Source organism: Diabrotica undecimpunctata, chromosome 4 (assembly GCF_040954645.1).
Source record: "Diabrotica undecimpunctata isolate CICGRU chromosome 4, icDiaUnde3, whole genome shotgun sequence".
NCBI classification, from domain to species: Eukaryota; Metazoa; Arthropoda; class Insecta; order Coleoptera; family Chrysomelidae; genus Diabrotica; species Diabrotica undecimpunctata.
This window is the reverse complement of record NC_092806.1, coordinates 59,265,646-59,291,459: the sequence shown is the minus strand read 5'-3', so window position 1 is coordinate 59,291,459 and position 25,814 is coordinate 59,265,646. Positions and strand designations below refer to the sequence as shown.

Sequence of the window (25,814 nt, the reverse complement as noted above, 5' to 3'; positions counted from 1 at the left end):
GGTCTCCAATCTATAATAATCTTATTCCATCTTCCATCTTGTTGCCTAATTTTAAGACGGGCGAATTTCCACTTTTAGTTTTACTGTTTAAATGCATATATTGACATGCATAATATCTATCATCCAAAGCGATGGAGTCGAGAAAATCATCATCATCATCCAGCCTTGTGCGTCCAAAGTTGTACATGTGCCTCCCCTAATTTCTTCCAATTCTGTCGGTCTTGATCTTCCTGCAGCTAATTCCGTAACGGCCCAGCAGCGCCGTAAGTCATGACCGGAAGCACACATTGGTCGTACGTCTTCTTTTTCAAATAATTTAGAACGTTGTCCTTGAAGATGTCTGATAGAGTTTCATATGCGACCCATGCTAAAGTGATTCTTCTTTGCAGTTCAGCAGTTTGGTTGTCCTTGGCAATTTGGATTTTATGATCTAAGTATTTATATTTATAAACTAATCCTATTTTGTTGCAGTCGAATTTGGGATTTTTGCTTTTTACCAAATTTGTCATGTATTATGTCTTTCCAAAATTTATGTTTAAGCCAACCATCTTTTAAGTTATCTGTTATCGTAACAATGTCGTCTGCAAATCATAGGTGGGAAAGCAGTTCGCCGTCGACATTGATTTCTTTAGCTTTCCACTCGAATTTTGAAAGCATGTTCCAGAAATGCCGTAAAGAGTTTGGTAGATAACGTATCTCCTTGTCTGATTCCTCTTTTGATTTTTATACAGTTTGTAACTTTGAGTAGTCTTACGATCATGGTTGCATTATTGTATATATGTATGTATTGAAGTGCCGATAATCTTTGCGACTTCGATCGTATCGAATGCTTTGTGAAAGTCTACGAAAGCCAGTACCAATGGTCGGTTGTATTCGATGGTTTTTCTATAACCCATAAGTCTATCTCCTCATCTTAGCAAGATTAAGGCAAAAATTAAAGCAAACATGTTAGACAACTAAAGAAGCTCTTTACAAAAAAAAACAAATAAAAGCAAGTCTCTCCCAAAACGAATAACTCCGCGATTCTGTACAAAGGAGAAAAAAGCTTAGAAGAAATAAAATACATACACTGTAAGAAGAATTAAAAACAAGCACTGGGAACGCTTCTCAAAAGAACTGGAGCACGATTTTTATGGTTTACGAAAAGAAATATTGCGCTTTATAAGAGGTCAAAGAGCAGAGGTGATTAAATCAATAGACTTGTAACACAAAAAAGGTGCATGGTTTGACTATCTAACTAAAGTTAACTGACTAACTGAAGGTAAATACAGATGAGCAACAAATGACGTTGGAACCACAAGCGCCAGAAATTACCATAAACGAAGAAACTCACATAAGCAAGCATAAAGTACAAAAAACACTTGAAAAACTAAAGAACACTAAAGAACAGAGAAGCTGCAGGTACAGATGGCTGCAGGCCAAATGAATTGTTGAAATATTGAGTAGCGGCACTAACTGACAACGTTAATTAGCAAGATTATAGGGATACAATAAAATACCAGAAAATGGAAGACAAGCGAGCTAATTAATAAAAGATTGATAAGAAACAACCACCCTGAATAACTCAGCTCAGAGTAAATACTACCCTGAAACAGAAATACGGTATTACACGATATTTAGTTTTGCCAAGTAGAAAATCTTGAAAGACGGTATTATACGGTATTTAATTTCGCCAAGTAGGAAATCTTAGGATCCCATAGGATTTTAGGGTAGTGCTACTACCCTGAAACTTACAACCAAAACTTTGCAAGAACGAAAAACTAGCTCATAAACTTAATTAGTTGACTTGAAGAAGGCACTTGGCAAAGTAAGACTTACAGATATGATATATCTCTTGGAAAATAAAGCACTAAGACAATTGAAAACGTCTATCCAAACAATAAGATGGAAGAAATAATAAATGGTCAACTTACGTAACCTACATACACAGGCAATGGAATAAGACGGGAGGATTCACTAAGCCCTACGCTATTCGATCTTATTATGGATAAAGTCATAAAGAGCATCAATAAAGGAAGAGGATATAAAATGAGGAACAATGAAATTAAAATTCTCTGTTACGCAGACGACGCAATTTTGATAGCCCAAAATGAAGATAACCTTCAAAGTATAGTTCACAAAATTAATACAAGAGCAAAAGAAGTTAACATGATTTCAACTCAGAAAACTAAAATAATAGTAATCAGAAAAGAACCAATGGGATGCAAACTTAAAGTTGATGGAGGACTGAACAAGTAATGGAAATAAAATACCTAGGGATTACACTGTCCAGCTATGGAGTCGTTGAAAAGGAAGTAAGAGATCAAGTAAAAAGAGCAAATAGATTAGCAAGATGCGTTAATAACACCTTATGGCGTAACCGACACATTAACTATGAGATGGAATCAAGAATTTATAAGGCCAATTTAAGACCAATAATGACGTACACAAAATTGCTATATAAAGGAAGACGAAGTTTTGCTATTTGTCTGATAGTATCTTTAACTTGCTCTTTCTGTCTTCGCTATTCTATCCATACTATCTCTTATGCATATCAAATATTCGTATATAAGAATGCACTGGGAAGACAATTTCGTTATTAGATATTGAGGATACTTTTGATTTTTCAATATAGAGCTAAGTTTTCCAAACCAAGCCCATGCCAATCCCGTTCGTCTCTTTATTTCTATAGTTTGGTTTTCTTTGTTTAAATTTATCATCTGTCCTAAATATATGTATTCATTAACTTCTTTTATTCCATTTTGTTTAAGTAGGATTTTTAACTCTTCTTCTTAATTTGTCATCACTTTTGTTTTGTAATAATTCATTTTCAATCCAACTTTTCTGGCTTCTTGGTCTATTTGTTGTAACATTCTCTCTAATTGTTATCTGTCTGTCGTTATAAGAACGATATCGAATGCATATCTTAGGTGGTTTAAATATTATCCGTTGACGTTGATTCCAAATGCCTCTCATTGTAGTTTCTTTTAAAATGTCTTCTTGTGCTTGGTTGAAGAGCTTTAGAAAAATTTTATCATCTTGTCTTATTCTTCAATAATTGTCTATGCATTGTTTCGCTTATACTGTATACTGATATATGCATGTGTACTGAAACCTTTTTATTTTGTAATCAATGTCTTTTTTTTTCGAAACTGCTATAACACCCTAGGTAACTTGGAAACTATCGCCAAATTGTATGTGTATCTCCTCAACTGTGTTTTGAACCATAAAATATAAATTAATATATTTTGGATAACTGATCTAAGGCTACGAAAGTTCATGGTATTATGATTTTTAGTGACGTAAATATTTTATATGACGGACCAACGCAATTTAAAATAATTATTATAAAATTATTTTGAATAGGATAATAATACGGCAAGTAATATATCATTTAAAATCTATTGTCACTCAATGTGTTTGTAGATTCTGTGAAATCATGACGCGCCATTTTAAAATAGCGACCGTTCAACGTGCAATAAAGGTATTGTAGAAAAAATATGAAGTACCCTAATAATTTGGTAGACATCAGCTTTTAAGGAAAACGTGAGTTATTTTTTGAGTGACCCAGATTCTGATTTGACCCAGATGATTTTACTGTGATTTATTTTTGACATGTGTCAAAAATATACTGTCATCGACATTTTGCATATCTCTTGATGATAATTTGACAGATTGAATTATGGCATTAAAAACTTTTATTTTTACCTTTTAAATTCAGTACATATCGTATTCCGTCAAGGTGGGCTATCGACACTGTATAACAATCTTATATAATTAGTGTGATTCTTAATTTATATAAATAATATAAAATTTTTATTCTACAACCAAGTTTGTATGGTGAATGTTAGATAACTTTATGTTATTGTGCTGTAAAGTCTGTTAATAAATTTATAATGATGCGTTATATTGGTGTTTGATTTTAAGTACGTTACAGCACATTATACATTGATAGGTTATTAATTTCAAAGTATATTTTTATTTAACTGTCGTGGCAGGAGAAGCAAATTTAAATATCTAAACCTAGCAAATTCTGATAGCACAAAATATAAAAATTACTAGTTTTGATGAAATATTTTGCATTTATAAATATTAATATATAAATGACTAAAAAATGTCTAAAATAAACCTTTAAAACTTTATTTTATTGTTTTGATTCAGTTTTATTTTGTTAATAAAATGCATGTGACTAAATTTTTACTTTCAAGTTATAATGGTTAATATTGACTATGAGGATGCACGTTATGTAGTAACTTACAACCACTTCCAGTCGACGCCAAAATTTAAGCAACATAACACAAATTAATCACTAAATTTACTTATCACTAGGACTTAGTTTAGTGAATAGAGTATGAGTCGATTTTTTGTCAAAATTAATTAAGTGAGCTACATATTAAGGAGAGCACTATTTAGCGGACAAACGGTCAAGTCATGGTGGACAAATTGTGTTGTCTCAAACCTTTTTATCCTAAAATTATAGTCATATATACAGAATGTATGACCCAATAACTGCTCTTCAAAAGCTAAAAATAATAATGAGCGCGTCGCGTTGTACATTGCTTTCATCCTCCAATTTGTGGCGTTGATTATCTTTTACATCCATATTCCACTTTGTTCTGGGTCGACCTATTCTCTGAAGTCATCCTATTGTACTTGATATTCAATCTGTCCTCTGGCATTATCTGTATGTATCCTAGTCATCTTAATCGTTGGTTCTTATTACTTCGAGTATGTTCTGCATTATTTTTTAGACTCTCTATAATACGCAGGCGGTCCCATAAGTACTTAGCCTTACCGCCCGCCACTTTCTAAAGAGAAATCTACTATCGTGTAATATATTCTCGTAGAAGGCTAATGTTAAAATTGCAGCGTTCAGCCGAATCGAACTCGTAGTTTTGTTTTGACCGCCTGTGAAATCGGGCGTGTGGGAGGATTTTAAAAAAATATAAAAAGAATAATATCGGTCGGTGATTCGATTCTTATTTTTGGATGGAAAATCGGGCAGCGAAATTAAAGTGCGCTTGGATGCTGTGTAAGGTGACTCTTCTTCTTCGATGGCAACCGTTAATAATTGATTTAACGCGTTTCAACGTGGTCGCACGTTGGTTTTTGATGAGCCACGCCTCGGTGCCCGGAAAATAACTACCACAGAGGATAAGGTGACAAGAGTCCACGATATCGTATTGGCAGACCGCCGACTAAAGGTGCGTGAGATGATGCTGTTGGCGCGATGGGTGCCACGTTTGCTCACTTAGGACAACAAGCGCAATCGTAAAACCAATTCAGAACAGTGTTTGACGCTATTTAAGCGCAATCCGAAGGAGTTTCTACATTGTTTTGTAACCTTCAACGAAACATGGATCCACTGGTATACACGAGAGACCAACAAATAGTGGACGACACCCGGCGAACGTACTCGGAAGAAGGCGAAGACTGTCTATCGGCGGGAAAGGTAATGGCCACAATTTCCAGGATTCACAAGGGGTAATCTACATTGACTACCTAAAGAAGAGCAAAGCGGTCACAGGGCTCTACTACGCCGACTTATTGGACCGATTCAACGCCAAAATGCAGAAAAAACGACCATATGGCAAAGAAAAAGTGCTCTTCCACCATAACAACGCACCTGTTCATACCTCCGTCATCGCCGTGACGAAATTGGTCGAATTGGACTACGTAACTGTTACCCCTTTCCAATATATTCTCCAGATTTAGCCTCGTGTAACTTTTTTGTTTCCAAACTTAAAAAAAGCACTCGCCGGGCAGAAATTTAAGTCGAATGCGGAGGTCATCGCCGTCACGGAAGCTTTCTTTGTAGACCTCGAGAAAACATATTTTTCAGATGGGTTAAAGAAGTTGGAGCATCGGTGGGTCCAGTGCATCGAGCTAAAAAGAGACTATGTTGAAAAATAAATCACCAATAATTTTCCAAAATTTTCGTTTTTTTTTTGTAGGCTAAGTACTTATCGGACCGCCCTAGTATGTTTAACTACTTTCCTAGTAGAAGGCATCTCGTCCATATGATTTGGATTTGACTGTGTACTTGGATATTTTTTCTTATATAACTTAACTTCCACATTTCATTGTCTTGTCCATTCAGCCAATGTTCGAAATATTCCATATATCTCTTTAAAATGTCTTTTAATTCATCAGACTTTTTCCATTTTGGTCTCTCATAAATATAGGTTTAACACAATATCCTTTCTTTTCATTTTTTAGTCCCCTCTACAGATTTCTTATACCTTTATTTTTGTAATTTTCCTCAATTTCTTCCAAAAGTTTTTATTATATCTTTTTTCCTTTTCTCTTATCATCTTTTTAGTTCTTTTTAGTTGTTCAGTGTACTCACTTTCAGCATATTTTGATCCAAATTTCAGCATTCTTAGTGTTAATTTACTTCGCTCCTCTAAATATTTTCTGCATTCATCATGTTTTCTTCATTTTTTTTTTTAATTTCTTCTCTACTGTTTTGGCTGATTTTACCATTCCCTTTTTAACTCTGCCCAACATTTGTTCTGGGTTATGTTCTTTTTGCTCTTTCTTCATTTTCTGTCATTAAATTTTTTGCCCTATTCATTCTTCGTTTTTCTGTGTTTAAGTTCTTTAGAACTGGTACGATCTGTTATATTCTCACTTCTACCATAAAGTAGTCAGACTTTTCTATGTCCTGATGTTAGTAATATACTTTTGTCTTTTTAATAAGTGCATGGTCGACCAGGTTGATTACTTTTGCATTTGGAAATTTCCAGGTGCCTTAATGTTATCTTTGGGTTAAAACTAAGTGCTCTCAAGTGCCCATTATTATTTGTTTCTATTGCAAACTACTACTTGATATTGCTACTATTAATTTAAAACATTTTCCATTTCCAAATTTATTATTAAGTAAAGTATATGAAGTAAATTCATCCAGTAAATGCTTTTTTATTTACAACAAAATTTAAGTATGTTTTTTAATAAAATAATAATTTTAAAGATATGCATTTTAAAATATTGAGTTTGTACCTTAATTTTATACGTCATAGAAATAATCTTCTTTGGCATATTGAACTTATTTTAGAGTATGGCTAGAGCCATGCTAATAATGAACTGCTTTAGATACCAATTTGGCTACTGGTATGATTCAGGCTGGGGCTAGTGTAGTAAGTGTATTTAGGTGAATATTTTAATGCATCGTAAAATGTAACCTCTCCATTAATTAATGATTACAAGGCAGGAAATAAATTCACGAGATAGCTGTAACATGCAGTAAAATTACAAAAACTGGTAGTCTCTAGAATTAGGCTAAGTGTATTCGGTAGTGTTAAAACTACTTCAAGAAAATCAATCACTGAATAGTGGGGTAGAGCTTTTTAATCTTATCTACGGAAGTAGCAAAATTCTCAAAAATTGATTAGTTCCTACCTTTGTTATGCTAGTTAAGAAACAAAATACCAAATATGATAACGAATGCCACACAATCAGTCTTATAAGCCATACTTTAAAAATATTTTTGTAAATGCAAAGAGAACATGAGATAAACGTAAGGCTTTACTTACAATGCAAGTGCTGATACACTTTGGAAATCGTTCTCAAAATACCTTATTTTAAAGTAAAATTGTGGCTTATTCGCAGTAAAAATCAAAAATTATATGGTGGACTTCTAGCGAACCCACTAGAAAACTGTTAACTGCGGAGCAGGCCAGACTAAACAGATGGAGCTGATGTTGAACATCAAGAAGACCAAGTGGTTAGTAGTAAGCAAGAAGAGGAACGTGTTAGGTATTCTGGAATGAGAGGAATTAATGAAAACTCGGATGGCACACAAGAAAAAAGATCCTTAATGGATCTAGCTCGAGCCGCTTATATAAATTTGACTATGTAGTCACGATATTAGTCTATGGTTTATCTTTAGTATCTCCCGTGTGAGGTACGGGCAACCAAAGAAGAATATCCCCATAGTTTCTCCTGCTTGTCGTAAAAGGTTACCGAATGGAGCAGCACTCCTGCTGTCCTAATTCCTATGTCCTAACACATAACATAACACTGTCGGCTTGGAGGAAATGCTTAGTTACTATACTTAGCTATCACGAATGCTATGAACAACATACAAACCGGACGAGCTAACGGACAACGTCCAAAGCTACGGAATACGGACTTAATAATGGAATTGCGATTGGAAACCTGAAATGTCCAAACTATGCTACAGGCGGGCAAAATGCAAAGTATTGCCCATGAACTACATAAATACGAAGTAGATATAGCCGCTCATCAAGAAATCAGATTAAAAGGGCATGGATGCATAAATAAAAAAGACTATAGTTTATACTACTCTGGAGCAAAAAGACAAGGAGACTTTGGAATGGGTTTTATGGTAAACCATAAATGCCGAAGGTCGATATAGGATTTTACTCCAGTCGTTGAAAGATTATGTAAAATACTCCTAACGGGTAAATTTCATAATATTATAATTATGCCATGCTCGGACAGAAACAGCAGATATACTAGTAACCGATCAATTCTACGACCAACTACAACTAGAATGTGAAAACATGAAAAAATGAGATACAGTTATAGTCCTGGGTGATATAAACACCAAGTTGGGAAAAGAGCTAATATTTTCAGAATGCTTTGATAAGCATAGTTTACATGATATTACCAGCAACAACGGTATAAAAGTGGCATAGTTGGCAATAAGCCAAATAAACTCAGAGTAGTCAGTACGTGTTTCCCCCACAAAAAATATTCATAAAGGAACCTGGATTATATCTGGTACTAATAAATTTGATCAAATTGATCATATATTAATATCTAAGCAATGGGCAACCTCCGTAACAAATGTTAGATCTTATAGACGCAAAGATTGTAATTCGGAACATTTCTTGGTCATATCCAAGATAAAACAATCTTGGGTATCAATGGTAAGAAAAAAAAGAGACAAATAAAGAAAATAGAACACATATACGTTTAAAATTCATAGAAAGAAGAATCAGACCAGCAGAAAATAAAGCTAATATTAAATGAAAGGCAGACTATAATAACAGAAAAGAGAGTAGCAAACTTTACAGGGAAACCAAGCGATGCACTCAAGGACACATTGCAAGAACAACAGTGTGCAAGAACAAAAACGGGGAATTATCAGGGAGAAAGAGGAACTAATGAAAAGGAGTATTTTCAAGAGCTCTTAAATCCAGAAAAAGAACAAAGCGAAGAAGGAGAAATAGTTCGTCACACAGCAGAACAACTAGTTGAGAAACCAACATTGAAAGATACTATGTACGCCATAAAACATCTAAAAAATAACAAAGCGCCTGGCACAGATGGAATATCGCCAGCCTAAGACCCACAAAGGGTTGTAGTGCCATTAGAAGAAGAAGAAGGGGAAGAAGATATTTTCATATATTAATGTATTGAGTCAAAGCATGGACACTCATAGATACCAAGTGTAACAAACTGGAAGCCTTCGAAATGTGGACCTCTCGGCTTTTGTATAAACACAGACACGCTAATAAAAAAATAGATTTGAATACATCGGAGATATACTACGAAATACAAAATACCAAGCTTCAAATCATCATGCAGGGTAACATTAATATTAAAGGAAACAAAGAAACGGTGGAGGTTTTTACTGCGATAAGAACTACGAGTTGAGTAATAACTTTTCGTCAAAGGCTTTTTGATATCAGTTTAAACTGAAGACATTTAAAAAGACTTCATCTTATGGCTGAGCACAAATGCCAAAGACTTACTTCGGCTCAGCAACATCGAAATTAACAAGAAGACTATTCCGTATTCTTCACCGATAAGTCTCGATAGTCGACGTGTGCGTGTTCGCCATTTTTAATTCTTGTATTTTATGCACAAAACTTTTTTATTTACATAAAATGTATGTACCGATTTTTTTTAAATAAAGAATTTCTTGGCATTAATGTATTAAAATAATTTTGTTACTTTCTAAAATTGATAAACTGCGTTAGGCTTTCACGGCCATCGTCTAACTTGTTAAACTGTTTGTTCGGGCTGTTAGGCCGTTGTCTTCTGAGATTAGTTCTCGACGTTTCGCCAACACTAGGGGTTGGCATCTTCTGGAGATGTTACTGCTTCGCTTGTAATGCGCGAAAATGCAGCGTCATTTTCAGGTTGCAAGCGAAGCAGTAACATCTCCAGAAGATGCCAACCCCTAGTGTTGGCGAAACGTCGAGAACTAATCTCAGAAGACAACGGCCTAACAGCCCGAACAAAATTTTTAAAATTATTTATAATCTTTAACGAGCAGTTTATAAAATCGATTTCGGCATATTTTCGAAACTACAAAGCATTAAAAAAATATATCTTTAAACATTCAAATTTAAAGACGTATTCTTTGACTTTTTTTTTGTTTATATGTATTTTTGTATTAATAGTGTCTCCTTTCGTGTTATTGTTTCGAGATTCATTTTTAAGCCTACTCTTCTTGATTTTATTGGGCAGTGTGAATAAAATTGTAGTATGCACTTAAAGTACCTTTTTCGTAGCAAAAGCTAACATTTTTGTGAATAATATTAAGTCGTAGCTTAAACTTATAAGTTTATTCTGTTTGCTTTAAGTATGTTCTGTCTTTTTGTAGTAAAAGCTTATTTAGATGTGAATAAAATACAGCATTTAGTGAAATTTTAAAGCAACAACTTTGAATTTTTCAAGCCAGGTAATGTGCAGCTTAAAAATTAGTCTTGCATAGAACTTCAATCGAACACGTTTAAAAATGGCTCAATTTATGAACATCAGACGTCGAAAATATTATTCTCAACGAAGTGAGTGTCGGGATGAGGAATATCATAATTTATATCGTTTTTCGAGAATTAGTGTGGAGTGGTTAGCAAAAAATTTCCTTGAAGACACTGGAGAAACAAGGGGAGGAGCATTAAATCCCAGACAAAAAATGCAGATATTTCTTCGATTTTTAAGTGATCCTTCCTGGATTTCAAATTGGAGTTGGCAAGGATGAAGGTGTTCATCGAACAAAAGTGAGTAAAACTGTGAAATTTGTTTTGACTAAAATAATTCAAAAATCACATATTTGGTTACGTTTTCCTTTAAATAACATTGCTGAAGCACAACAAGAGTGGAATCAGTTTCCTTGTGCATTTGGTGCTGTTGATTGTACACATATAAGAATTCCGAAACCATCTGAGCATGGAGACGAATACTATAACAGAAAAGGTTACTTTAGCGTAAATGTACAGACAACATGTAATGCAAAAGAAGAATTTACTTCCATAGACGCTCAGTGGCCTGGGTCAGTACACGACAGTAGGATACTAAAGAATTCTGCAATTTATGTCGAAATGAATAATATGCGACATAATAATATGGTGTTATTAGGTGATTCTGGTTATGGAATCAGACGTTGGCTGATGAGGCCATACAGAAATCCCGAAACTTGTGAAGAAATTGCGTTTAACACCCTTTTCATGAAAGAAAGAGTCATAATCGAAAGGTGATTTGGCCAACTGAAGAGAAAGTTTCCAATTTTGCAATATATGGTTAGAGTAAAACTAGACAGAGTTGCATCTGTTATTATTAGTTGTGCTGTACTTCATAATATATCAAAGTATTTAAATGATCCAGTTCCTGTCGATGAAGAAGAAGTAGAAAATGACGCTGAAAATGTTATGAGAAGGGGACTCCAACGGAGAGAAGATATCAAACATTTAATTTACCAACTAAACATTTAATTATATAAATTGTTGTAGTTATAAATTCAAAATTATATTCAAAAACTGTTGAGACAAATAAAAATATACTGGGTGTGTACCTTAAAAAATATATCATATTTCATAATTTATAACATTATATATATTTTATCTACAGATAAAGAAGTTGAAATTTCGGGACCTTGGATTTCGGATAGACTTTGACGTAGCTTGTTTAATAAAAGTTGTTCTCGCTCGATCTGCATGCGCGTAAGTTTTAACTGCTCAAGAAGAACCAGTCTTTGTAGATCTGCTGTGCATAATTTTGCAGTCTCATCTGTTTCTTGCCCTTCGAGCTTATTTCTTTTTGCTTGTGATGGTGTAATATAAGAGGAAGGAGGAGGAGGTCTGACTAAAACGTGCCTTGTCTTCACTGGTTTTTGCATTTCTACATTTTCCAATGGCTTCAATCCCGTTGTCACAGCTCCAGGAATTTTATGCAATCTTGGGTTTTTCTCATCTTTATCTATAATGTCCAGCAATTTTTTTGGCAATCTTTCAAAATAATTTTTTTATTTCCAGTTGCTTTCATATCTGTTTTCTTTTTTAATTCGTTTTTCATATTTTGAATTTTTTTTCAATTGTTTTACATTAATACTTTTGCCATAAATCGTTTGGTATGATTCCTGCATTTTAATTAAGGAAATTTCCTTATTTTTTCTTATTAATGGCAACTGCGATTTATCAAATAAAACTTTGTGATTAGATAAAGCCTCTATGAAGCGCAAATTGCCACTTTGTTCTTCACCGACTTCGGAGTCAAGAGATTCACTGTCGTACTCGGAAAATGAACTAAATAAACTGAAAAATCTGTTGACAAAAATAGAATACGGCCGGTTTTGATACGTTTTTTCTAGATTTGTGTTTCCTGTTGTTAGTTTAAACTTAAATTTTTTTAGTATACACTTATGAGTATAAGCAAAATATTATTCACAAATTTTTCAGAATGTACTTAAACTTATAACTGAATCTAATAAGATTGTACTTATCATCATCATCAGTAGCGTTACAGCTCTTTATGAGCCAAAACCTTTTTCAGAACAATCCTCCATTCGCCCCTGTCTCTGGCAACTCTTCTCCATGCTCTAATTCCGATAGACTTCAAATCATTTTCTAGGTTGTCTTGGTACCTAAGTCTCGGTCTTCCTCTTCTTCGTTGTCCGATCGGCCCTCTTCGGTCAAAAACTTTTCTGACTATGGCATCTTCCTCTCGTCTGATTATTGTACTTATACTATAACTGAATTCTTAAAGTATGTAAACACTTATTTTAATTCATACTGCTGATTATGTGTAATTTATATAAAAAAATGTCAATTCGTTACTGGTAGGTATTAGAGCAGTATATTTGACTACCTGCGCTGGTTCAACTATTAGGCATTTATTTTAAATAACTCTTTCTTTTTATTTTACATTTTACTTTCTTGAAAATAATTTAATTAAACTTTAAAATTACTAAATAAGTCACAACGTTGAATCAATTTCTTCCTTAACTGATAAAAGACAACACAAAAAACGTGTGAAGATTTAGATGTAACAATAATTATTATTATTATTAATAGACAATTACCTGACAAATTCCGAAGTCCATGAACCTGACAACAAAACAAATGCTATGTAAATAAATATTAAATGAATGGAATTTATAATGGTGCATATAACCCAAATAAAATTATATACATAGTGAATACATTCATATAAAATGTGCAGATTGAAAACCAGCAAGCTAGGGAAATGCTAGTTTTCTATGAAATGAAGTTTAACATTTAAAACCAAGCTAAATTTTTGTATAGATTGTAAATACGCCATGACTAATGCTATGTGAAACTTCCCATTCTTCCGGCTTGTGCGTTGTTTTTATCCGAGGTCAAAGGTTACAAATTTTTAGTTTTTTACATATGTCTGAAACGGTGAAAGCTATTATTAAAATGAAAAAGTAAAAGTTTGTAAATAGTTAAATTTTCTACAAAAAAATATCAACACTTTTTTCCTTAGAAACACCGTTCTCAAGTTATCGCAATTGCGGCGCTTTTTTGACATCGTTTTCCCAGTAGTATTTCAATTGGAGAAATTTAATGGGATAAAATTTTATTAGAATATAGAATTAAAATTGTAGCAACAAGAAAATTACATTACTTATCATCAGATGATTACGTTTTTGTCTCGTTTAGGCTCTGTTGCCTCTTCAAGGATGGGGTTTGCTACGGGAAACCGTGGAGAATAGCTGTGGCTGTGTCCTCGCCTAGGATCGTTGTGCAATGAGATTGGGAAACTGTCCTTGTGATTTGAATTGCGACTCTTAAGGAGTGTCTGGAGTGCTCACTGTTTTGTGTTTGGTGTGTGTGGATGTTGTAGTTATTGGTTTGTGTTGACGGTTTGTTTCTTATTTTGGTGTTTGTATGTTTGTTGGTTTGTGAGCTTGTGTTGTTAGTAAAGTGTGTGTGTGTGGGTAAATAATAAGTGTATGTATGAATAGCAAGAGATAAGTCATCAATCGGCAGAAGAAGTATCGGACGACCACGCAACAGATAGGGTGACAACCTTCCATGGAGGTATTAATCCGCCAATGAAGAAGCAGAATTGCTTATAAAGAGGAAGAAGAAAAAGAAGAAGAATGTATGAATGATGAGTGTAGAGTGTTTGTGTATTTATGTGCGGAGTTGTGTGAAGGTTTGGTTTATGGAATTATTATAACATTAGGTAGATATGGCATACCTATACATTGAATTATAGAAGATACGAATCATTGAAGATATTAAATAGAATCATGGCATGGTTGTGATGGAGTTTAAAAATCTAGGCATCACATTATCTAGCTACGAAAAGCTCGAAATCGAAGTGGAAGATCAAGTGAATAGAGCAAACAGAGACGCAGGCTGCCTAAATGAAACAATATGGAGAAATTAAAATATCGGGAAAGAAACCAAAGGCAGAATTTACAAAACAGTCAACAGACCAATAATGACATACGCGGCAGAAACAAGACCTGATACAGAGAGGACAAAAAGAATGTTAGAAATAGCAGAGATGAAAACACTTAGAAAAATTGATGGTAAGACACTATGGGACAGAGCTAGAAGTACAGATATATGACGTAGATGCAAGGTGGAGAACATCAAGAACTGGGTAAGAAATAGAAGAGTAGAATGTAATGATCATATAAGCCGAATGACAACAAATAAAGTAGTAAAGACGGCAAGAGACGAAAACGATGGAACAACAACTTACTGAAGGCACATTGAAAAACAGACAGAGTCATGTCTATATAAAAAGAAAAGAAAGAAGAGATAGAATCATGAATGTGAATGAGGATAGGTCGTATAAGAGGATTTGCTTGGGAGTGTGTACGGATTGTGTTTGTTTTGTATTGTTTTGTTGGATTTTTCTGAGTAAGCATTTTTGTGAAAATGTCGAGCGATTTCCGTTACAGTTCGGACATTTGGGAGATCTGTCGTGGGGCATGCAGTAGACCTGTGTTGTTGTCCGCAATATGGACAGATAATAAATTTTTTAAAGCATTCATTGCTGAGGTGTCCGCTTTTGCAGCATCTTGAAGGGTATTTTGGCTGAACCGGAACGGTTTGATCTTGGGATCTCACAATTCAGTCGTTCTCCTTCGACGACAATTCTATTCGTGAGTGTATTAGCGAATTTAGTTTCAGAGTTTGTGAAAACTCTAACAAAGAGGTGGGTTAGTTTGTAGAGCGGGCAATTATATGAATTATCTTGGTAAATCGAAATTTGTTTTTGGAAAGGTTATCCTCGCCTGTTTTCGGATGGGTTAGCCTGTTAAAAAATATTTCAGAAAACAAGGAGGCCAAAAATATGGGCGGCAAGCAAGCAAACAATTTAATTAAACCTAGCCTGAAGTACTCGTTCACCCCTTTAAATGACGTTTGGGTGTAACAATTCACTGGAGCAGGATGTATTAATTCCTCTATAAAACAGGAATCACTTCACCGTGCTCCAATGCTCCAGACTATCCCTTTCCCTCCTTAAGCACTTTGATGTGCGATAAGGGCACACTATCAGCCAAATGCTCTTCATGTGGGAGTCCTGGGTACAAGAACTCCAACATGGTTCCCTAACCGAATCAAATGCAGGCTAGCGTTAGGCGTTCTATTCTTGCTATCCTCTTGTGACTTATATGCGAATCTAAAATTACTTGTTTGGGCCTCAAGTCTTCGCTGCGGGCTACACCCGGTTTCGGAGGCAGTGCTCGAGGGTTTGGGCTCTACGTGCCTGGGTTTTGTTAATTGTTTTGGTGGCTTGTGTCGGTGTTTGTTAGTAGTATTTTTATATTTGTTGGTACCCTAAGCCGTTTTTTGTGTTTTTTTGTATATATTTTTTTGATGTCTGAAAGCAAGATCGTAATTAGTGGGCCTACATAGTGATTGTAGTTGATAGAGCTAGGAACTGTCCTCTGATTTTAATTTTTTGCTTTCTCTCCAATGTACATATTTACTTTCACTCCACTATTTGTTGTTTCAGACGTTTGTGCTTTAATCGATGGAACGCATCATATCTTATTATCTCTCGCAGTATGGGACTTGGTTGGTTCTCTAGTTCCCCAAATTTTGTTCTGGCTTTCGTTCAGCCAAAAACGTTCAGCAACGTATCTCAGTACGTTGACTGCTTCTCTTAGGCTGCTGTTGTGAGCCCTTGAATCCTTTTCTTACTTGTTTTACAGACGTGTCCCCAAGCGAGAGATGCGTATGTTAGTATCGGTAATATGGCTATTTATTAATCGCATCTTTGTTTTCTTTCTTAATTTGCTTCTACCTGCGAGTCCTCTTATTAAATATGAGCGGTACAACGAGGAAATGGTTTAAGAACATATTTTTTGGTATGAACAAAACATGTTTTTCTCACTGTTTTCCATTCGTACATATTTGACAAATGGACCACCTATAGTGACGGAAAGAAGTGTTACGGTCTGTGAAGACAGAAATGGATTTATTGCGGAAAGAATATTATTTTTCAGTTTTTCCTATTTTTACGATATTAGAAAAAAAAAATATTACAATGTTCAGATTTTTTATCCGGCAATATATTTATTACGAATCATACAATAGACGTAGGTATATCATCGCTGAAAATGAAGGTCAGAGATGTAAATTTACATTCATTATGTTGTAAAATTGGATAGTAAATGGTCACTACAAGAATCAAAGTTAATTGGAACATTGATTAATTGTAGATAAAACCATTGATCTATGTACATATTTTTTGAATTGCACCTTATTTAAAAAATAAATGTGTATGAAAGAAAAGTAACGACCTATAGAAATATATAGTGATCTATCTAGAACCTTTTAAGAAAAGTATATATATATATATATATATATATATATATATATATATATATATATATATATATATATATATATAGTGGGCCTACATAGTGATTGTAGTAGAATAGAAAAAGTATATATATATATATATATATATATATATATATATATATATATATATATTAAAGTTATATGTATATATATATATATATATATATTAAATTTATATGTATATATATATATATATATACATATATATATACAAAAATGTTTGGCCAAAAAAAAACTTACCGCCTTGAATGTTAAGTTTATCTTACCTGTGACTAAGATAAGATAAGAATTGACGGCATATGTAGGTTCTAAAGTTGTTATATCGTATTGTAGTATTGTTTTACATGTGATTCATGCCACAAATCTCCCATGGGCTTGTAGACCATTATTCTCTATTGCCAATTTTGATTTTGTGCAAATGAGTTAATCATTTGTTGAGTTTTGATGTTTAGCTGTTGCTTTTTTGCTCGGATATGTCTTTAATATTTTTCACTTGTCAAGTCAGCGAATGTTGGCAGATCAGTTAAGTTGGTTGTTGAGATATAAGGTGTATAAAAAGATGGTATGGTTCTAGTATGCTGTTGTATATCTAGGTTTATCATTGTTGAGTTTAATGTCAAAGAATCTATTAGAGAGATATGATTTCAGGATTAGATATACCTGACTAGGCATAATTTTCTTGATTTTGAATAATAATCCCTTGTGCCATACTTTGTCGAATGCCTGTTGTATGTCCAAAAATACTAAACTGCACATTTTTTGTTCTCTAAACCTTCTTTAAATAGATTCATTATTCTGTGGCATTGCTGAATAATAGAGTGGCTTTCTTTCAAACTAGAAATTGGTGAGCTTTTTGTTGATTTTGTAATTTCCATAACTTCAAAAGGGGATGTTGAGCGTGTCGGCGGTGACAATCTTTGTGGTTTGGAAACATTTATACTAAAACAAATTATATTAAATAAGTTGGTCGCCTTTGAATTTTGGTGTTACAGATTCCTACGAATATTATGGATTGAAAGAGTGTCAAAAGTAGAAGTAACAAGAACGATAGGAAATAAAGTGAAAAGAATATTAACTATTAAAGATGAAAACTTAAGAACTTAGGACGTATGATGAGAGGACAAAAATACTTATTATTACAACTCATTATGCAAGGCGAAATTCGAGGAAAGTGAAATGTGGGAAGCCAAAAATTATCCTGACTTAATAACTTGAGGGAATGGCGGAGGAAACTATTGAGAGTGCCGGTCAACCAAGTCTGCATAGCAATGATGATTTCCAACTTTCGATAGAAGATGGAAGAAGAAGTAGTGTGGATTGAATAAATGTCTGATTACTAAATGAAGGTGGATTCATTACACTTACAAACATTCGCTTATTATATCCTAATATCGGCGGTACCTGGAGCAAGTATCATACAAGTTTTATGTAGCATAAATAAAATACGAGATAGTTAGATTGAATACAGTCAATTAGTTGATATTGTTCCATAAAATATAATTTTTTAAATCTTAAATTTATGTAGTAGAAATATTTAAGATATTCTATATTCAATTAAACTAAAAAAATTGCATTTACCCCCTATTTTTAATAATTGTCTTGCTTTCTACGGTCACCGTTATTTAACTTAACTAACCAATGAAAGCGTCAACACGCTAATATTAAAATCAAAGTCCGACTTAAAAACACAGAAAAACGAACTAATAATAGCAATTTAAGCGGCCTGCGATATGATGCAAATAAAAAGCAATCATTGTTTTTACGCAGTGAGTGAATGGTCTCTGGCAGTGGTGTCGTGACATCCAACGATTTTCTAATTCACACATTGGGGCTATTATCAAAATTTAATAGTTTTTTAAACGTAAAGTCATGGTTCTATCGTCAAAAATTAGATTATAAAACTACTATTTTTTAAATATATACATACGAGGGTGGATTGATATAAAACTAGCCTTTGATAGAAAAAACAAGTTTTTTGGAATTAAATCGATTTATTTCTCAACATAGTCCCCTTTTAGTTCGATACACTTAGTAAGACGTTGTTCAAATTTTTTTATCCCATCCGAATAGTAGTTTGGTTCGAGCTCTTTAAAATAGGCCGAAGTTTCAGCGACAACTTTATCATTTGTTGCGAAGCGGCGTCCTCCGAGCATTTTTTTAGGTTTGGAAACAGGAAAAATCGCTGGCGGCAAGATCTGGGGAATACGGTGGGTGTTCAACCAATTCATAGCCCAATTCGTGTAATTTTGCCATGGCGACGGATGATCAGTGAGCCGGTGCATTGTCTTGGTGAAATAGCACTTTTTTGCGTTCCAAACCGGGGAGTTTTCGACGCAATTCGGTATCGACTCGATCCAATAATGCTGCGTAATACTCACCATTGAATGTTTTTCTTTTTCCAAGTAGTCGATGTGGATGATGCCCTTCGCATCCCAGAAAACAGTCGCCATCACTCTGCCGGCCGAGTGTGCACTCTTTGCCTTCTTCGGCGGCGCTTCGCCGCTTTTGCGCCACTGTTTCGACTGTTCATTGGTTTCCGATGTGTAATAATGCACCCAGGTTTCATCAACGGTGATAAATCGGCGAAAAAAATCCTTCGGATCATCGCCAAAAGCGTCTCCGAAGTGGTCACACGTTTTTGCATTTGATCGATTGTCAGCAAACGCAGCATCCATCGCGCGGATAGCTTTTTCATGTCCAAATAATGGTGAATGATGTTGTGTACGCATTCGTAGGAAATGTTTAGGACCTCTATTAACTCGCGAAGCTTAATTCGACGATCTGCCATAATCATGTTATGGACTTTGTTAATAATTTCCGGCGCGGTGACTTCATTTGGCCTCCCGGGACGATCATCATCAAAAACACTCGTACGACCACGAACAAATTCAGCTTTCCAAAATTTTACTGTTGCTAACGAAGGTGCAACCTCACCATAAACTTCGTCCAGGTTGGCTTTGATTTGCACATTCGTTTTACCCTTTTTGTGGAGGAACTTAATCACCGAATGATACTCAACTTTTTCCATTTCTCCGAAAACACAAAATTTGCTTGCTTTTGATGGCTGTAAACACGAAACTAATTGTTTTTAAAACTTAAAATTTTGACAGACGTCATGTCATGAATGGCAAATGTCAACACCGAAACCAATTCGGTATCAAGTAGAGCCATCTATCAAAGGCTAGTTTAATATCAATCTATCTTCGTATATGACTGCAGCCCTAATAAACTGGTGGTTTTGTATATATATATATATATATATATATATATATATATATATATATATATATATATATATATATATATATATATATATATATATATATATATGTATATAGTAAACTCTTAAATATTGGGGAAATCTGCAAGAAAGACTCTAATGTGTATCAATTGTTTCGCCGAACGTTTTCGCCAAAGAGAATTAATTTGGCTTCTTCAGGGCTGAAAGAGAATAAATTATAATTAGCTACCATATATTATCTATTAAAACATTATTGATCTTACCGTAACTTAGAATTGTAGAGTTAGAATATTAAAAAACTTTGCTAGTAACATAGTGGTGTTTTTTGTTACTATGTGTAAAAAAAGTTTTTTTTTAAGGTTTGAAATGTATGGTAGCTTTGAACTTGACACGTAAAGGCTTACCCAAGGTTAATCGAAAAACCCAATGTAACTACATTTAAAAGGAGGTAATTCTTTGAATTGTCGGCAATAACTAAATTTTTGATTTTTAGATAGTTTAAAAGTGAGGTTCTGGCTAAAACAGAACCTCACTTTTAAACTATCTAAAAATCAAAAATTTAGTTATTGCCGACAATTCAAAGAATTACCTCCTTTTAAATGTAGTTACACTGGGTTTTTCGATTAACCTTGGGTAAGCCTTTACGTGTCAAGTTCAAAGCTACCATACATTTCAAACCTTAAAAAAAAACTTTTTTTACACATAGTAACAAAAAACACCACTATGTTACTAGCAAAGTTTTTTAATATTCTAACTCTACAATTCTAAGTTACGGTAAGATCAATAATGTTTTAATAGATAATATATGGTAGCTAATTATAATTTATTCTCTTTCAGCCCTGAAGAAGCCAAATTAATTCTCTTTGGCGAAAACGTTCGGCGAAACAATTGATACACATTAGAGTCTTTCTTGCAGATTTCCCCAATATTTAAGAGTTTACTATTTAACTAATCTGCAAAGATTATATGTATATATATATATAATATGTATATATATATATATATATATATATGTATATATATATATATATATGTATATATATATATATATATATATATGTATATATATATATATATATATATATCTATATATATATATATATATATATATATATATATATATCTATATATATATATATATATATATATATATATATATATATATATATATATATATATATATATATATATATGACGACAATCGTAGTGCAGACGTTACTCGAGGAATCCGAATAAAATAAATAATATCATTTTTAATATCTTACATTTTATTTTGTGTATAAATCATATATTATATCGTTTCTTCATTTTCCATGATCCACCGGTGGCGATTTAAGTAAACTGCAAAGTCAAGCTTATTAGAAGCTAGAAGATAATGTTAAGAATAACATCTATAAATATATAATATTTATTTAAATTCTAAAAGATTTGAATAAACTGATTATAGAAATAATAATCTAGACATTTCTGTTCTAATAAGTTATTCAAAAACTCCAGCTAGTTAAATATAAAGTTTAATAATTTTTACATGAATTTATTTTCAGTATCTTAAAAATAAAAATTTATATTAAATATTGTCATTGTACGGGTATAATTAATAAATAGTGTAATAATAAATAAATAAATAGTAAATGCATTCAAATGGGACTTGACATCAACACAGATAAGACCAAAGTTATGATAGTATCAAGGAGTCCAATAAATAATGAAAAACTAACCCTTGGTGGACAGCAAATGGAGAGAGTGACAAAATATAAATATCTGGGAGCTTATATCAATACAGAATTAGATCATGGTACGAGATCATGGTACAAGAGATCATGGTACCAATAGAAATGGCAAGGGCAGCCTTCTTAAAATTGGCTTAAAATCAAGCAATTGTTCTGTGACAAAAATCTCAATACTGCGCTAAGACTGAGGTTTGTTGAATGTTACGTCGGGTCCCAACTATTGTACGGGGTAGAAACATGGACGTTAAAAGCGCAAATAGTTAAGAAGCTTGAAGCCTTTGAACTTTGGATATACCGGAGAATGTTGAGAATGTCATGGACTGACCAAAGCTTGGCAAGACTGCCAAGTCTTGGCTGCTAAATATTCGATACTGGACAAACATGACTGTAGACGAATTATTTCCACGTTGAAAAAGACGGAGAAACTTTTAGAAATGTGGATTTCCAACCTCCGTTAATGGGAACGGCATAGGAAGAACAAGATGGGTATAATTAAGTTTTATGCCATTTCCAAGAATAAAATTGCTTTAACCTTTTTTTTAATACTTCATAAAGCCAAGATTGTATGTTTTAAATGTCATCTTCGTCCCCAGATTCTATTGCATTTTGTTCTCAGTCAGAATCCCCTTCACATTCCTGGATAGCCTCCACTTTATCGATGTCACTATCGTGTAATAAAATTCTCTTTATCACTCGAATCAATACCTATAATCATATTTCTAAGTTCTTCGGCATCTTCTGGATTATCGAAGTTAAAATATTTGTTTTTGGTAACCCTATTACCAAAAAGTACATTTTTGTAATTATTTCATTAAACATGTAAATAAAGTTATAATAACCACTTGAAAACACTTCAAACAAAAGTGTTCAAGCGACAAACTTTGACAATAGATAGCATTACTTATTAGCATTACTAAAACAGACACATAGATAAAAGCATGAGCCCCGACGCCATCATCAAATTTACTAATAAATGGTATTTTTTTTAGAAGTGTAGACCTTAATAATGTAACAAAACAAAAATGATTTTTATAAATTGACATGAAATTGACTTTATTCGAAAGATAATCTTTTGGCATTATAATTTAAATATGATTTCTGGCATATAACCGTTATGGCTGGCTCAGACGTAGTCTAATCTGGAGGTTCAATTTTCGATCAGTTTTTCCAATATTTGTCGCCATATTATATCGGCAATAACGCGGCGAATGTTGTCCTCCAAGATGTCAATCGTTTCATGCTTATCGGCGTAGACTAGCACCTTCACATATCTCCACATAAAATAGATGGGCAGAGTTAAACCGCACGATCTTGGAAGTCAATTCACGATCTGAAACATGAAACTAACCAAACGTTTCCTTCAATAAATCAATTATGGAGCGAGCTGTGTGACACGTTGCGCCGTCTTATTGAAACGACAGCTCCTGTACATCATGGTTGTTCAATTGGGGAATGAAAAAGGGAGTAATCATGGCTCTATAGAAGTCAGAATTGACTGTACCGTTCTGGCCAGCATCGTATTTGAAGAAGTACGATCCAATGCTTTCACCAGACCATAAAGCAAAAAAGTCAGTTTTTCTGGATATAACATGGTTTCTCAACATATATTTGAGGATTCTTTTAACTCCAAATAGGACAGATTTGTTTGTTGACGTAGATGTACGCCTTGCTAGGTGACGATGTACCTTCAATTCTTGCATGAGTTGGATTTTGTAAGCACGCAAAGCAGGATCTTTCCGCAAAATCTTCCATAAAGTGGATGGACATGTATCCAACTGCTGTGCACGATGGCAGATAGACTGATTCGGGTTTTCCTGTATGCTACGCTACACATGGGTAATAAAATGACTTCCTCTGATAAACTATTATATTGACCATAAAGTCGATAGTGCGCGATACGTATTTCGAACAGAAAAACAATTTTCAAAATAAATTGGTACAATTTAGAAGCGTGAAGTCTATTCGTGCTGAAATGCCAAACCAAACTTAATATAAATCACTTGGCAGCTGTCAAAATGGCCAACAGTTAAAAAAGTGTTACCAACTTACATTTCTATGCCCATAAAAAAATTCCCTTTACAAGGGTGGGAGTGTAGGCACAGAATAAATAACAATTGGTTTATAATAATTGTTTTATTATTCTGTGGTGTTGTAGGCGCCTATCGGAAGTGTAAACAGAAAATTTTAATTCCCTACAAAAATATTCTAAAACCTATAGACGTATAAATATAATATGGTCGTATATAAAAATTGTATTTAAAAAATATATCATAATTAACTAATATGGTATATTTCGTATTATTGCTAATAAACCAAAACCTCAAATTTAAATATTTTTTTTGTTGCAGATAATGCCTCCCGGAATCATAGCTATTCGAGTTTTATTTTGGATGGCTATAAAATCTATAAACGTTTTGTACATCCCCGTCCTAATAAAAAGAGTATTTAGGAAATCGAGAACTTGTCCTCCAGTCAAAAATGAACTCCTCCTCCTATCTGCTTCAGAACTAGCTGAGAGAATTAGACAGCAAAAGGTAAATACACGTACAGTACTAGCAAAATAATTAGCGTTGCATATTATAGTTTCAATGATGTCATAAAAGCTAACGAAATAAAATTTGCTATCGATATTCAGGGAAAAAGTACCATTAAACGGGCCCTAAACGTAGCCACAAATTTGTTCAACTAGTTTGTACAGTTAAGTATGACATAAAAGTTGGTTCCCTACACAGTTCATTTTTCGATAATAGATGTGTGTGTAACATAACGTTTACAAAGTTTGAACGTTTAGGTGTAAATACTACATATACTTGTTTCAAATACAAGTTGAGGATTTTACACGTAATGATAAGTGTGTGCTGACAAGATTCAGTGAAATGTTTGTGCAGATATGTATGATAGTAAAGGGCAACTGTGTTTATGAATATTTAGATTTGAACAGAACACGATGGCAGTAGCAAGTTGTTCGCCTAGACGTGCAATCGTGAAAACATGTCGCAAAAGAGAAAATGTGCAGCCATTATAATTAAAGACCAGCTGGCAAACAAAAAAAGAACACGGTTGAGGTCAAAAGAGTGGTACAAGAAGAGAAGTCAGTTTTCGCATTTAAATTTGTTAGCCGAATTAAGGGTTTCAGAAAAAATTCATTTAAAAATTATTTACGTGTGGATGATCACCAATTTAGGTTTATTTTGGAATTAATCGAGTCTAAAGTCAAAAAACAAAATACTGTAATGAGACAAGAGATCACTGCTAAGGAAAGATTAACAGTTACGCTACGTTTTCTTGCAACAGGAAGATCTTATGAAGATTTGAAATTTAGTTGTGCTATTATACCTCCCCAGTCGTTAAGAATAAATATTTCAGAAACATGTCGAGCAATTTACCAGTCACTCAAGAATGAATATTTACAGGTAAAATTTAAAGATACTTTATTGGTTGTGTTTGTAAAACAAATAATAGGAAAATAAAGTAAAACATAGAGTTTAGATTAACAAAACTGAAACAAAAAATAATTATAAATCCCAGAACTGGGTATCGTCTTCACTTGGCATAGGTGTACTTGCAGAAGAAGGTGGTGCAGTATATTAGAACCATCTTCACTTGGAATAGATGTAACTGAACAAGACGGTTGTACAATATTACATGAACTGCCTCCAAACAAATTCCCCGTTTGCATAAAATTGGCAAATTGTGTGGTTACGCCTATGGTAATTTGATTTAATTCTCCAAAAAACAAAGTCTTGTTAATAATTTTTTTTGCCATGGTTTGTTGGTCTTTAGCCATAGATCTTAACTGATGTGCAAATAATT

At 33.6% G+C, this 25,814-nt stretch overlaps 1 protein-coding gene across 4 annotated transcripts in view; it reads left to right on the top strand.

The window, feature by feature from the left end:
- The window catches only part of LOC140439570 (fatty-acid amide hydrolase 2-B), a 161,060-nt gene that overhangs the window by 100,715 nt on the left and 34,531 nt on the right, over window positions 1-25,814 (top strand). For all 4 annotated transcript variants that reach the window (XM_072529559.1, XM_072529558.1, XM_072529560.1 and 1 more), the window contains one exon: window positions 24,350-24,535. In XM_072529559.1, coding sequence (XP_072385660.1) covers window positions 24,350-24,535 — 186 coding nt within the window. The remainder of the gene's footprint in view (window positions 1-24,349; window positions 24,536-25,814) is intronic.